At 39.1% G+C, this 14,901-nt stretch overlaps 1 protein-coding gene across 1 annotated transcript in view; it reads right to left on the bottom strand.

Annotated features, from left to right (window-relative positions):
• UGCG (UDP-glucose ceramide glucosyltransferase) overlaps positions 1–12,482 on the bottom strand; it is a 57,400-nt gene extending 44,918 nt beyond the window's left edge. The window contains exon 1 of the mRNA XM_072598066.1: positions 12,240–12,482. Coding sequence (XP_072454167.1) covers positions 12,240–12,337 — 98 coding nt within the window. The 5' untranslated portion in view covers positions 12,338–12,482. The remainder of the gene's footprint in view (positions 1–12,239) is intronic.
• Between the last annotated feature and the right edge of the window lie 2,419 nt (positions 12,483–14,901).

Below are 14,901 nucleotides of genomic sequence, written 5' to 3' on the forward strand. Positions count from 1 at the left end.
TGCTCAAGAAACTTTAACGGTTCTTCATTGCCCTTAGGACAGGCCTGCACAACAGACAGCCCATCATAGGATTTCAAGCAGCCTGCAAAAAATGTAGAGGATATAAAGAAAATAAACATTTAATGAGTGCTTTCTTCATGTCCTGTTTAATCCACCTTCCACTAGTCACCATTATGCCCCTCATGTAACTCAAGAGGTTGGCTTGCCACTGCATACTCCCTCCTGTTTATCACATGACCCGTAGCAACTAACCACTGTCAGTTTGTTTCTAGTCTGAGAGGAGTGAGAGTCATATCTTTTCACTGTTTTCAGTCATTACTAAATGTAAACAGTAAGAAAACCTAGAAAAATGTATTAAAAGTTTTACCACTTGGCAAAGTAATTTTTAAACATTAATATTATTTTTATGATGAATAAAAATCTTAAGTAATAAGTGCAATTAATTGATATTAATTGAAATTTCCCTTTTCAAAAATATGGTTTATTAGCAAAATAGTTTAATCATTAATTATATCTTTACTTGGAAAGTGAGCCGCTAAAACCCATCTGCAGCCTGAAGAAGTTTATTATTAGTCTATTTTAATTTTGGCCCCTACCTTCTGTCAAGTTGTACAGCTCTGCCTTAGGACAAAAGACAAACATCTCTGTGTTTAGCATTTAAAAGTTTTCACAACATGGCTGTAGGTTTCTCTTTCTTTGTCTCCAAACTGATCACACATAGCTCCTCATGCACTTTAGCCATACTTGCTGTTCCTTATACAAGCTATTTCATCTCCTAACTCTACACAGGATAGCCCTTCTCCCTTACTCCTTCCTACCCCACTACTGGAATGTTTTCCCTACCTCTGTCTCCCTTCAAGATTCAGCCCAATCACCACCTCTCTAAAGCACCTTTGCTGACTCTCTCAATTTGCAGCACTCTCCCACACCACAAATCACTGCGTATGTTGTGTTTATACTTTATGTGCTATATGCAAGCATGCATCCTCTGAAGGAAAGCTCCTTGGGGGAGCGACTGCCTAATTCTGCACTTGCACCCCTAGCTCTAAGCACAGTTTGGTACATAATAGTCATTTAATAAATGCTTACTGATAAACATAAAAATCAACTAAAGTTGTCAAGAAAAATAAAAAAAAATAGGTCTGATGGGTTATTTTGTATTAAGTTTGACTGGGAAAAGGGATGAATAAAGATCAGGACTACTGCTCATCATAGACGGGACTATAATAATGCATGAGAGAAGTTACACCTGCTTAACTCCATTGTGCTTCTGTTTCCTCTGCCAAAGAGCATGATCTTTGAACTAAAAAAGATGTCACAAAAAATAGCTAACGATTAAGTAAAACTCAAGGTAAGTAGGGAGATAATAAGAAAGCTACCTAGTTACTCTTGATGAGTTCAAGCTACCAGGCCCCATGGTACTCAAAGAACTGGCATATGTGATGGTTACAGCACTGTAAGTTACCCTTTAAAAATCAGGGAGAATGGAAGAGCTGTTGCAGGATTGAAAAATGCCCCAGTTTCCAAAAACAGGGCAGAGGGTAGAGTATGAAACCACAGGTCAGAGAGCTTGAAAGTTTGATTTTGGGCAAAATTCAACAACATATTTTTGAAGGAATGATTAGTGAAAATTCAAATAAGAGGGGATGATCAAATAATAGTTCAACTAACCTACTAGCAGTATTTACCTACTATGTACCAAGCAGAATGTAATAGACAAATTGCCGTAAGATATATGAGAAGGGGGAAAAAAACTTTTATCTGGGGGAGTCAGGAAAGATTTCCTTAAAGAAAGAAAAGAATGTGCACAGAGATGTGGAAAGAGTACATTCCAGATATGGGATACTCTCAAAGTAGAGCAGGACAGGGCCAAGAACATGGACATGGCTAGAACAGAAAGTTAATAATAATAATAATAACAACAACAAATTTATTTGATCTCATTTGGTCCCTAAAACAATGCTACAGATATTACTATATCCTTTTGTAGATGAAGAAATTGAGATTAAATTACTTGCTCATAGTTTAACTAGTAAGTGTAAGAACAGGATTCAAATTCAAAATATTTCTGACTAGAAATGTAAAATTCTTGCTCCTGCCCCATGATACCGCAATGTAGAATGAAATAAGACTGAAGTTACTGCATAAAAGGCCTTAACTTCCAAGCTGTATTTATCATTTAAGTAAAGAAAAGCTACTGAAAGCGGCGAGTGATATGATCATTATGTGTTAGGAAGATTGTTTTTCACAGGTATACTGTGCTATATGCTATACTGAAGAGGAGGCAGATGCAAAACATCCTGGGGAAGCAGAACTGGCAGGACTTGGTAACTGGGTTTTGGGGATAGGTGAGAAAGAAGTCACAAAAAATGTCAACAAAGCTATGTTTAAATATTAGAATCTATACCAGAAAAAAAAAATCCACCTCACTTTGCAATTCTTAGCATTCTTAAACTGTAACTTAGTGCTCTTCCACTCTAACTCTCATTACTAAAGTCAAATATGCCATAAATTAAGTTGATCTTTTATTTAACTCAAGGGGGTTCAATTACTGAAAGACTTCATTTAAAGGTACCCCTGAATGACTGAAAATGAAACATTCAAAAAGTTTCTCCTTATTCCCTTATTATTCTCTTATCCAAGAGTTTTGCTTTGGGGGATTTTTTTTTAAGAAAATATGTTCTCAGGTGAACTTCTAAGGCTCACAAATAAAACATATTTTAAATCCTGTAAGCAGAATTTCAAGCAATGAGTTTTTACAAAGTAATTTTCTAATGACCAAACCACAACTATTCATGACTTTTCTACATGTATTCTACTATAACCATCCATGGCATTAACTTCCATATAAGATGAAACACAGGTTTTAAAATTCAAAGGTTGATTCAGCTGGGATAAAAAAAAAACCTGCTATAATGAAAAAGCTGGAAATAAGAATAAAAGGCAGTTGATTGTTTCTTTTTTTTTTAATACCAGGAAAGAAATTTTTACCTAATTAGAAAGAAAAAAATTATATAAATAAACAAACACAGAATTTGTACCTACTAATTGGGTTTTAATTCCAGCTCTACTTCTTCTAAGTACATCCACCTTGGACAAGTCACTCAGAACTTCAGCTTCCTCACAAAGACAAATGATACTGAAACTACTTAACTCACAGTTAAGAATTTTAATAGAAAATATAAAGTAATACAGTTACAAAACTATTCTCAATTGGTAACCAAAAAAAAAAATTAAGTGATTAAAACTAGTATTAAGTATTATGAGGTCAGGCTATAAAAAAGAAGGGTTCCAGAAACAGGAAAGGACAAACAGTATTCTTTGAAAATTCTATTCTCTCACTAAAATTGTCGTGAATACAAGAAACAGAAGGATATCAAATTAATACAGTCCCTTCTAGGAAGAAATAAAGTTCTAACAGTTGTCATAATGTAACAAAATATAATAAAAACTCAATCCTTTTCACTAACTTTGATTGTCACAGCATCACATAGCTGTTTGTTGCAACCCAGTCCTAAAATTCTGGAGTTACACTAGTTTTAGAACTGTTTTGTGATTCAAAAAAATAGCAAACAACCTAAAAAAACTTAATCCTTATATTTCTTTTTAGCAGGATTAAAAATCTTGCATAAAAAATTCTCCAGACAAATGTTCAAAGGAAATGGTAACCTGCATTTTTTTTAAAACCTGCAAACATTTTATCAATGGAAATAATTTGCTTTAACACCTAATACCAGTTTGTCTGCATATTTCCATCTGACCATTCAAAATTTGCCACAGTTAAGAGAAGCACAAATTTAGAATTGGAAAGGACCAAAGAAAGTATTTAATATAACACACAATATGCTTCATTTTACAAAAGACATTCACAGAAACCAGAATTTGAAGGCACCTGAGCAGCTATCCAGTCCAACCCATACTGGCAAGTGGTCATCCATACTCTGCCTGAAGATATCCAATGAGGCAGAACCCTTCAGATATTTTTTTTAATCCCTTTACTTCTTGAAGTATCTCATCCCACTTTTCCACAGGAAGTTTGTTTAATTTTTCCCCCTCACATCAAGCCTAAATTTGCTTTTTTTTGCAACTTCCTCTCACTGTTTCTGCTGTTCTGTCCTCTGAATCAAAGAGAACAAGTCTACTCCCTCTTTCCCATGACAAACCTGCCAATAGTTGAAGGTGTCTCTCAAGTTCCCTTAACTTTTTCTCCAAGGCTCAACATTCCCAGTTTTTTCAACACTCAAGCCTTTCATAATTCTACTTACCTTCCTCTGGATGCTCTCTGGTTTATCAGCATCCTTCCTAACTTGTGGTGTCCAAAGTTGAACACAATACTCCAGATGTCATCTGACTAGAGCAGGTTATAGACTATTATCTCTTTATTCTTGGAAGAGATGCCTCTCTATATGCAGCCGAAGTACACATTAGTTTTTCCAGCTGTTCCATTACACTACTGATTCATATTGAGCCTGCTAACTATTATAATGTTCAGATCCTTTTCAGACAAATTGTTTTCGAACCTTTACTCCCTATGTGTTGTGCTGTTTGTTTGTTTTGTTTTGGCAATCAAGAATAAGACTTGACAGTTACAAGTCAAAGGCAGATGACAGGCTATTTTAATGGGTACACACCATAATTAAGGTATTGTGTGTGTATTCTCAATAACTTGGGTTTTCCTCTATATATTACTAGACCAACAGCTAGGTGATGCAGTGGATAGAGCACCAATGCAGGAGTCAGGAGGACCTGAGTTCATATCTCGCCTCAGACACCCGACATGCACTAGCTGTGTGACCTTGGGCAAGTCACTTAACCCCAATTGCCTCATCCTGGGTCATCTCCAGTCATTCTGATGAATATCTGGTCACTGGATTCAGATGGCTCTGGAGGAGAAGTGAGGCTGGTGACCTGCACAACCCTCCCTCACTCAAAACAAAGTCAAGTGCAAGTCATGTCATTATTTCTCTGATGGCATGGTCTTCTTAGGCAACAAAGGACGAACACACTAGACCAATATATCTAGTAGTCACAGATTTAATTAAGGAAGTTATAGTGGTTTAGATCTTAACAATTAGCACAATAATGTACACAAATAGAAATTTCTAAAAAACTGTATATAAAAAAGCCATCTCATATTTAAACTTTATGTAGGACTTTATCCATAATGTAAAGCAACATTTTTGGCAAGAATATAATCTGCTTGGTTTAATGTTTTGTTTTATCTTGACAATCAAGAGGATGGTTGTATAAAGTTCACATTTATGGTCACATTTATCAAGAAAAATCACATGATCTTAATATAAGCACAAGATACATCTTATATGAAGAGAACTTTTAATGAAAATTTTATTCCAATGCAAAGGTGCTTTTGTAATAGACAATCAGGAATTTGCTTGGTTAATTTGCTAGGAAAATGTGGTGTTCTAAAGAAAAGCATTTTAAAAGATCACTACAGTTTCATATTTTCATCAACAGAGACACTTCCTAAGATTTTTGTAGAGATGGGGGAAGTATTATGTTATATTTAATAACTTAATATTACATTATATATTAGTTGAAAGTTGTTCATTTCCTCTCTTTTTTATTCTGTTTTTGTAAAGTTCTATCCTCTGAGATATTTTGAAATGGATCCCCGAATGCTTTAAAAATGTGTCATCTTCTCCCAGATTTTTCCTGTGCGTATTTGATCAAGTTTAAGAACTTCTCTTCCTATCTGGAGTGTCATTTCCACTTTCTCACTGACAATATGTATAGTCCAAATGCTGTAATTCTTCTCTTGTTGATGATAAGAGTGAATCTCTCTAGAAATCCCGAAAATCTGTTCCATTTCATGTCTATTTGTTGTCTTTCTTACAGTTTCATCTAAAAAGTCTCTCAGGATAAGCCAGATAAAAGACAATGCCAAAATTTCTATAGATTCACTTTCCTCTCCACAGCTTTTGGTTTTGTTTTTTTCTTTTACCATTTCTGAGATGAAGCTAGTGATAATCTTTCATCTCCTCCCTAAATGTTTTATAAATGAAGTGTAAGATCACAGATTTGGGTTACTTTCTAAATTAGCATTGCTCTTTGCTGTCATATCTCTCTACTAGGCAAGGAGATCAAGTTGAGACAGTTCTAGAGTCCTTTTAAGTCTTCATATCAGTGGTTATTTTATATCTGCTAAAATTCTCCTTTAAAATGGCACTAATCAGTCAATGACTGGCTTTTTTTTTCCTATTCCTTTCCCATTTTTTCCAGAATCAATCAACAAGCATTATTCAAATGACTTTGTATAGTGCTTGCTCTCAAAGAACCTATATTCTGTTGTGGAGACAACATGAACATATATAAATATGTAGAAAATACAAAATAAATAAAATATATGTTAGTTAAATACAAGTGAAAGAGGAGGACACTAGCAGTTGAGAATAAAATCAGTAAAGGTTTAGTGTGAAAGGGGATGATTCAGCTGAATTTTGAAGGAAGTGAAAGATTCTATGAAGTATAAATGAGAAGGGAATACATTCCAGGCAGGTACCAGGACAACAACAGCTTATTTAAATAGGTCATGTTGTCCCCAATTACTAAATGGTCAAAGGATATGAACAGCAGTTTCGAGAGGAAGAAATTAAACCTACCTATAGTCATACAAAAAAAATGCTCTGAATAACTATTGATTAGAGAAATGCAAATCAAAACAGCTCTGAGGTACCACCTCACACTTATCAGCCTGGCTAACACAACAAAATAGGAAAATGATAAATGTTGGAAAGGATGTGGGAGAGTTGGAACACTAATTCATGGAGCCGTGGAGCTGTAAATTGATTCAATCATTCTGGAGAGCAATTTGGAACTATGCCCAACAGGCTATAAAACTGTGCAGAGCCTCTGACCCAGCAATACCACTTCTAGGGTTATGCCCCAAAGGAATCATATAAATGAGAAAAGGACCCACATGTACAAAAATATTTATAGCAGCTCTTCTTGTGGTGGCCAAGAATTGGAAACTGAGGGGATGCCCATCAATTGGGGAATGGCTCGACAAGTTGTGTTATATAAATGTAATGAAATGCTATTGTGCTACAAGAAATGATGAACAGGCAGAATATGAACTGATGCTGAGTAAAGTAAGCAGAACCAGGAGAACACTGTATACAGTAACAACCACATTGTGCGATCACTGACTTTGGTAGACTAACCTCTTAGCAATGAAAGGATCCTTGTAAGACAACTCCAAAAGACTCATGATGGAAAATGCTATCCACATCCAGAGAAAAACCTGAATGCAGATGGAAGCACACTATTTATTTATTCTCCTTTTGTTTTTTCTTTCTCATAGTTCCTTTCATTAAATTCTTCTTTACATCATGACTAATGCGAAAATGTTTAATATGAATATATAAGTAGAGCCTATATCAGATTGCACCCAGTCTTGGGGAAGAGAGAGGAGAGAAAGGGGGAGAAAATTTAACATTCAAAAACTTAGGGCAACGAATACTGAAAATCAAAAATAATTATTTTTTAAAAAATAAAATAAATTCTTAAGACTGAAAAAAGTAGATCAGGTTGGTACTATCATGATAACATAGTGCCTTATCCTTTAATTTATAGTGGATTTTTATCTTTTTTCTGAAAACAACTGATGATCTACCTAACTGTACACAAAGAGCTAATTCTGAAATGATGACCACGATGGTAGTCATTTCCGTTCAATTATATTTCTGGTAATGTTATTCAGTTCCCACAACATCCAGTGTTCTCCAATTTTCTTCAAGTGTTCCTGATATACAGGTTCCTTTCTTAATCCTACATTTTGTTTTCCCAGATATTTTTCACCATCTTCCTATGTGCACAGCTGGCATCAAGTCATCAAATATCAAGGCATATATTGATTTGGTTTGAAGGATCTTATCAGGTTCTACATAGAATTTAACTTCTTATTGTCCTCCTTCCAGTTTCATCTAAAAAGTCTCTCAGCGTAGGCCAGATTAAAAAACCCTGATACCAAGATTTCTACAGATTCATTTTCCTATCCCCAGCTTTTCTATCTTTTCTGAGAGGAGACTCCTCATAATCTTTCACCTCCCCCATAAATGTTTTACAAATGAGGTTCTGAAATAGCTGTTAGCATTAACTGCAGTTACCTTCACAATGCTCTGTTTGCTTACTTGCATCATGAGCCCTGACCGCCAAGGTGAAATGACCAAGTGTTCCATAAACTATTTTCTGTGGCCTTTGGGTGTATGAGGAAAACAACTGCACCAACTTTTTTCCTACAGGCTGTCCTTACATTTAGCTGCAACTCCACTATGTCTTCTGGTTTTATATACCCATGAAGCATTCCTACAGATTTGGGTCAGTTCCTCAGTAGCATTTCAGCTTAGAGGTCACTGGACAAATTTCTTTGGACGAATTTCACATATACCATTAATGTTTGTAAGCAATCTAAAAACGATATAATTCTTAGTTTCCTTTGCCCCCCTTTCCTCCTCTTTTCATGACTGTGCAACTGTCACTGAAGAAATGTAAAGAGGTCACAGAATGCTAAGGACCATTTTAAGTTTAATTTTTTTCCCATCGTTCATGATGGCCAAAGAATTAATTCATCCCTCCTGGCAAATCTACTTGTGATAATCTCAGTCAGACTTTAGAATTGTAGACACCATCTATTTCTAAGACCATACTCAAAACCTTTCCAGCTTAGTAGAACCTCCCAAAGGCACAGCCAAAGTCACAAATGTTAGGGCAATGGGGCAAAATTATGGGGAGACGGGTAACAATTATTGGGAAAACTTTTTCAACAGCAACATTAATAACAAACACATTAAATACACTTATCATTTTTTTTTTACTTTCTGATAAAATCAGAGGAAGGACATGCATTCAAACCAGTCTGTAAGTTAGGATGCTAAGAAGAAAAAAAGCTAGAAAGAAAGAAAGGAACATTTTATAATAGCCCTATAAAGTATGCTAACATTTTGTCAATGTTTTACCAGGTACAAATATCATAGAAGAAAAAAAGATATGCTTTCATGTGCTATAATGATCTAAATCATCTTTTTTTCATATTACAGACAAAATTTCAGCTCCTATTTTTCAATCTGGATCTAAAAGATTTTAGCAAAATTAGTTAAAGAGCCATTACAAACTCCTTGTTTACAATCTATTTAGTGATCAGTTGTTTTTAAAGTGAAGAAATCTTTAATCTTCATGATTTTATGTAATTTTTTAACTTTTCACCCTCAAAATATTAAAAGAATCTTAAGACTGGGTGATCAAAAAATGTCATTATTTGTTATAGAATATGTAAAGTCAGACATCTGAATAGACTTAAATTTTTTTCTCAAAGAACAGGACTGAACTTTATGAATACTAACTTTCTGTGAACATACTCTTTTGATTTAATACATTTAAACTAATTACAAAGTTTAAAAATACAACAATTTTGGTAAAAATCGCTGATAATGAAATGTTCTAACATTATGAATGTAAAAATATTAGAAATACAAAGGACTTAGAAAGCATTTGATCCAATCCTCTGATTTAATCAATTGAAAAAAAATAAGGCCCAGAACTTGCCCAAGGCTACAGAGCTAGTAAGAGGTAGAGTGAGGATTGCAAAGAGGAGGAAAAAGGAAGGTTTTTGAATCCTGGTTCAGAGCTCTACACTACACCATAAAAAAATGGCCCTTCATTACTGAATAAAGATTCATGTAATCACAAATTAGTATACTGTTTTGACACAAAACTTTAAATTATCTGCTATCCCTTTAATTATATTTAAGTGTGTGTGTGTGTATATATATATATACATATATATGTATATATATACATATATACACATTCTTCCTTGTGAAAATTCTGACAATTAAATGAAAGTATTTAAATATCAACTACAGTTTTTTTAAAAAAGGGAAGAGAAGTTCCCTGTTTAAGAGTATGTCTCAAACATTCAGGAACTGTCTATTTCAGTGAAAGAGGAATCACAAACACAAAAGTGAAGCCAAGTGTAAAATGTTGCCCTTATATTTTAAGTTCATATAAAACAGAATTTAAACAAAGCTTAAATTTAGATAGTAGTTACTTGCTTTACATAAGAATGTTTCCCACACCACCTCCAAAAGTATTCATAATGATTTCTTTATCAATTTCTAAATACATACTGATTTAACATTAAAAATATAACTTTTCAAAAAAACATATGTATAAGTTATACCAGCATAAAGAGCCCAAATCATTAACTTAATGGGGAAAGAGGCTCTATTTAAAGTTTTTCAGTTATGCACGGTTTTTTTCAAAATTTAAAAAACCATTTCAAGTATATATTTCTGCACATGTTTCTTCTGTTAGATTTGTAAGCTCCTTGCGAACAAGGACTTTCACTTTTTTTCTTTGTATACCTAGTACAATATTTGGAACATAACAGGCATTTAACAAACACTAGCTTGTTTGATGTAGCCTAATGGGGAATCATTAAATCAATGGTTTGATAATAGTTAAAATCACTGCTAAGTCAATTTTAACTCTGTCAATGTTTTTAAACTCACAGTTTTAAGGCTCATAAAAAATATGAAATGCCTTTATGTGGAGAAATTAGGATATATGATACATATGTTATCATTATTAACAGAACTGAGCTACGATTTTTTAGCAATACTAATTTTAAGTTTAGTTGTCAAGGAGCAACAAAATTCATGTTATCTGCAGTTCAACTAACCACTAACTCAAAAACCTAGAAGACTGACCCTCAGGTTCCTGCACTGATCCAGGAAAATCACCACTGCCTAGTGTGGAATACCTTCCTTTATGTTTTAGAAAGCATCAGGAACTGTAGCACCTTTCGTTAGTACTAATAAATAGAACAATCCACCAACAATGGACATGGGGGAGGGTGACAAGCCCAATTTTATTGGAGTGGGGCCAAAAAAGTAACAGAAAAACCTGAAATTGAATAAGCTTGTTTCTTACCTAAGCATGAGCAGATGGCAATAACTACTTGTAACAACATAGGATTGTGGTGGCAGCCCTCCCCCCACCTAATAGAAAGGTTTTTTTTTTCTCTATAGAAACGATGAACTGGTTGAAGAAAAAAAAAACCTTAAGCATCTTTCTCTTCTCCATAGAACTAAATTTTACTATACATAGTCAGCTAAGAGGCAAAGTGGAAAGAGTGGGGTTAGGAAGACTATTTTTTCAAATCCAGCCTTAGACACTTACTAGCCGTGTGACCCTAGGCAAGTCACTTCACCTTATTTGCCTCAGTCTCCCGATCTGTAAAATGAACTGGTGAAGGAAATAGGAAACCACTTCAGAATCTTTACCAAGAAAATCCCAGAAGGGGTCATGAAGAGTTGGACATCACTGTAAAGAAAGATGAAAACAAGACTTCCAAGCGAGACACCAAATTTAGCTTTTCTTTCCTACCCTTCCGATAGGACAACTATAAAACGGTTTAATCCTTCTCAACTAAGGCCACTTTTTAAAAGGAGGGGCGAAGAGGCTTGATTTTTGAGAAAAGGATAAATCTCCTTGAGGTTCTAAGTTACTTCCACATGAAGAGAACTGGGTTCAGCTGACCCGACCTTTCCCGGACGGCTCGTTAGACCTGCGCCGGGGCATTTTCGAGGGAGACTGGGGCTACACCTAGGTAAACAGATCAGAACCCTTCCAGGAAGGCAGGAATCAATAGGGTGACCAGCAGGTGGCTGTCTACAACTCCCGGAGGAGACGCGAACAATGACATGTGAAAATGGAATCCGGCGGACCCCGGCGGATTCGCAGAGCCACCAGTCACGGTCTCCCTCTGCTTATCCCCACGGCGGTCCCCCGTGGGCTCCCCACGCCCCCATCGCGGTGCAGCCGCGCTCCAGCATCCCTGCACACAAAGACGAGCCTCCCGGCCCCGCCGGTCATTCATACACACACACAACACTAAGCAAACACAACCTCGACCCACTTCCCCGCCCCCACGCGCCGCAGCTCCCGCCGCCTCGCCACACAACCTCCTCCATCCTCCGGCCCCTCTGGGGGGAAGGGTACCCCCCCAATCAGGGCCACGCAGTAGGCCGCAGAGACATCGGCTCCCCGTGCCCCCCTGCGGGTACCCTCCACGGAGCCGAGCCAGGCACGCCGCGCCTCCCCGCCCCCTCCCCACCGCCACCCCATCCCCGTGGATGCGAGCGCCGGACCGCGCAGGCTGGATCCGGCCCGGCCTCCGCCACGGCCCCGGCGACCCTCCCCTGCCCTCCTCCACTCACGTGTAGATAATGGACATGAAATGCATGAGCCACAGCACGACGAAGAGGGTGAACCCGAACACGGCCATCCCCTCTTGGGCCAGGTCCAACACCGCCATCACCGGGATCGCCCGGCCCGGGTCACCGTTCCGGTGCCCGTCGACTCCCCTTCTCCCCGCGGCGTCGTCGTCGTCGTCTTGGTCGCCGCCGCCGCCGCAGCAGCCACAGCCGGGCCGGCGGCTCGCGCGCGGGGGGCGCGGGGGGCGGAGCCGGGGCCGGGAGGGGGGGGCGAGGGATGGAGAGCGGGGGAGGGGGCGGGCGCTCAGCAGGCCGGGGCCAGGGGCGGGGAGGCCACGCGCCCCTCCGCGAGCTCGGGATGCCCCGAGCTGCCGGCGCCGGAACGACCGCGGCGGACCTCTCGGGCCCTTTCTGTCCCCACCCCGCCCCCGGCTGGAGGCTGCGCGCTCGGCTCCGGCTCCCGCTCCCCCTCCCTGCTCTTCCGCCTCCTCCGGCCAGCTGCCGCCCGGCTCAGCGTCGCTTCGCGCGGAGCCTCTCCCGGCTCCCCCTCGGTCGCTTCGCACACTAACCGAAAGCGGCTGCTCGCGCCGCAGAGAACCCGGGGCGCCCCGCCTCCTCCTACTCCTTTCTCACCTCCCTCCCCGGCTCCCGCCCAACCCCGCATCGCAGGCCCTCCCCAGCGCCGCCCCGGCAGCCCCCCACCGGCCCCCGCCTCCTGCCACCCGACTGCGTGACGTCACCCGTCACCGCCGAAAGGGGCGGGGCCAGGCCCCGAGGCTGGAGCCCCGGGGCCAGAGCGAGCTCTCCTGTGCCCTCGGCTAGCAGGACCGAGCCTGGCTCTGGAGTGGGATCTACCCCCTGCTGAATGGAAGAGACGATTTTAAAAAAGTTCCCCCTCTTTTTATCCCTCTTATCACACAAAAGGATAGGCGGGGTGTGGAGCGATGAATGTGACCACTTAGGAAAAAAGGGAACTAGACTTTTTACTGCATATTTTCGAAAGGAACTCCCCCTCCTCTGTCTCCGCCTCCGGCTTCCCCGGCCTCCTTCCAATCCCTGCTAAAATCCCACTTCCACGGAAAGCGTCTCCTGCGTCCTCCTGGATGCTGCCGCCTGCCCTCGGCTGAGTGCTCCCAGTTTATCCTTTGTGTTTAGCTAGCTAGCTAGGTATCATCTGTTTACACACACACACATATACGTGATGATCTAGACATGTGTTTGAAGGTATATGCATATTGTGAAGAGATGTATGCATGTGCACATGCACATAAGGCAATGTGCCCTGATGTGTATTAGATGGATAGATAGACGGGAGATAGATGGATGATAGATGATAGATAGATGGATGATTGATAGAGGATAGATGATAGATACATAGATACATAGATACTTAGATATGTAGGTAGGTAGGTAGGTAGATAGATAGATAGATGATTGATAGATGATAGATACATAGATACATAGATACTTAGATATGTAGGTAGGTAGGTAGGTAGGTAGGTAGGTAGGTAGGTAGGTAGGTAGATAGAAGTCTAGATCTTCTTTCTACTTGGGTGTTTCCATGTTGTCACCCCCATTAGACTGTGATCAGCTTGAGAGCAAGGACTTGTCTTTTGCCCTTCATTGTATTTCCCACACTTAGTACAGTGCTGGTCACATGGTAAGTATATAATAAATACTTGCTTGATTGATTGATCAGGGAAGAAAAGCCGAAGACTGAAGAGTTGTGAAGCATCTCCACATTGTAGTGAAAGGAGTCCTTGGAGTCAGAGTGAGAAAAACTTGAGTTCAAATGCTGCATAAAACACTTATTAGGTATATGCGATCCTGGGCAAGTCACCGGACCTTTCTGAGCCTTAGTTTCCTCAATAGTAAAATGAAAATATCTCCAGTCTCTTCCAGCTCTAAATGAGATCATAGATTTAAATCTAAGCGTCTATTATTCTATAATCCTATCTTATCACCTAAACTGGTTCCTGCTCTTCTTTCCCTCTTCTCCTTCTTAGCTTGATGTTACTGAATCACCTGGAAATGGGGTATTGGGCACAAAATAGGCCAGGAGTAAGGAAACCTACCAGGGAAAATGAAATCTTGGGATGGGTGTTGCTAAAGACTTATGACTGGGAAACTGACTGTAAGGAATATATTTTGCAAGGTCTGAAAAACCACTGGTTGTAGTAGTTGGAGGTAACCATCTCCAGAGGGCCAAGATTTGGTCAGTTTGATTTTTTGAGGGGGGGAGGTGGAGGAATACTCTTGAGAGTATCTTTGGGCTTTGAAAGAGTTTTCACATGTGAACTTATGGAGTGCTTTCTAAATCTCTTTAAACCTGGCGTCAGGTTTAAAACTGGGTGCGTGTTTTCGTATATGACATAAACTTCTGTGTATGTGTACATAACACTCACTCAGAAATAATTTTAAGACCTGTTGTTGCACTCACAGATGTTACTATCAAGGATTCCTCCTGCTATTCTAAGCAGTTTTTATGGGGAGACTTTCTGAATACTAGGAAATCTTTGACCATTGTTTCATTTCTCATAGTATTTTAAATGAATGACTGTATCTTTTATCAAAATAAGCCTCTGTTTTGAACCATGACCTGTCAATAAATGGTACCATATGATTTTTTTTTAAAAAAACACGTTAACTCAATAAGCATTTATAT

Source organism: Notamacropus eugenii, chromosome 3 (assembly GCF_028372415.1).
Source record: "Notamacropus eugenii isolate mMacEug1 chromosome 3, mMacEug1.pri_v2, whole genome shotgun sequence".
Taxonomy (NCBI): domain Eukaryota; kingdom Metazoa; phylum Chordata; class Mammalia; order Diprotodontia; family Macropodidae; genus Notamacropus; species Notamacropus eugenii.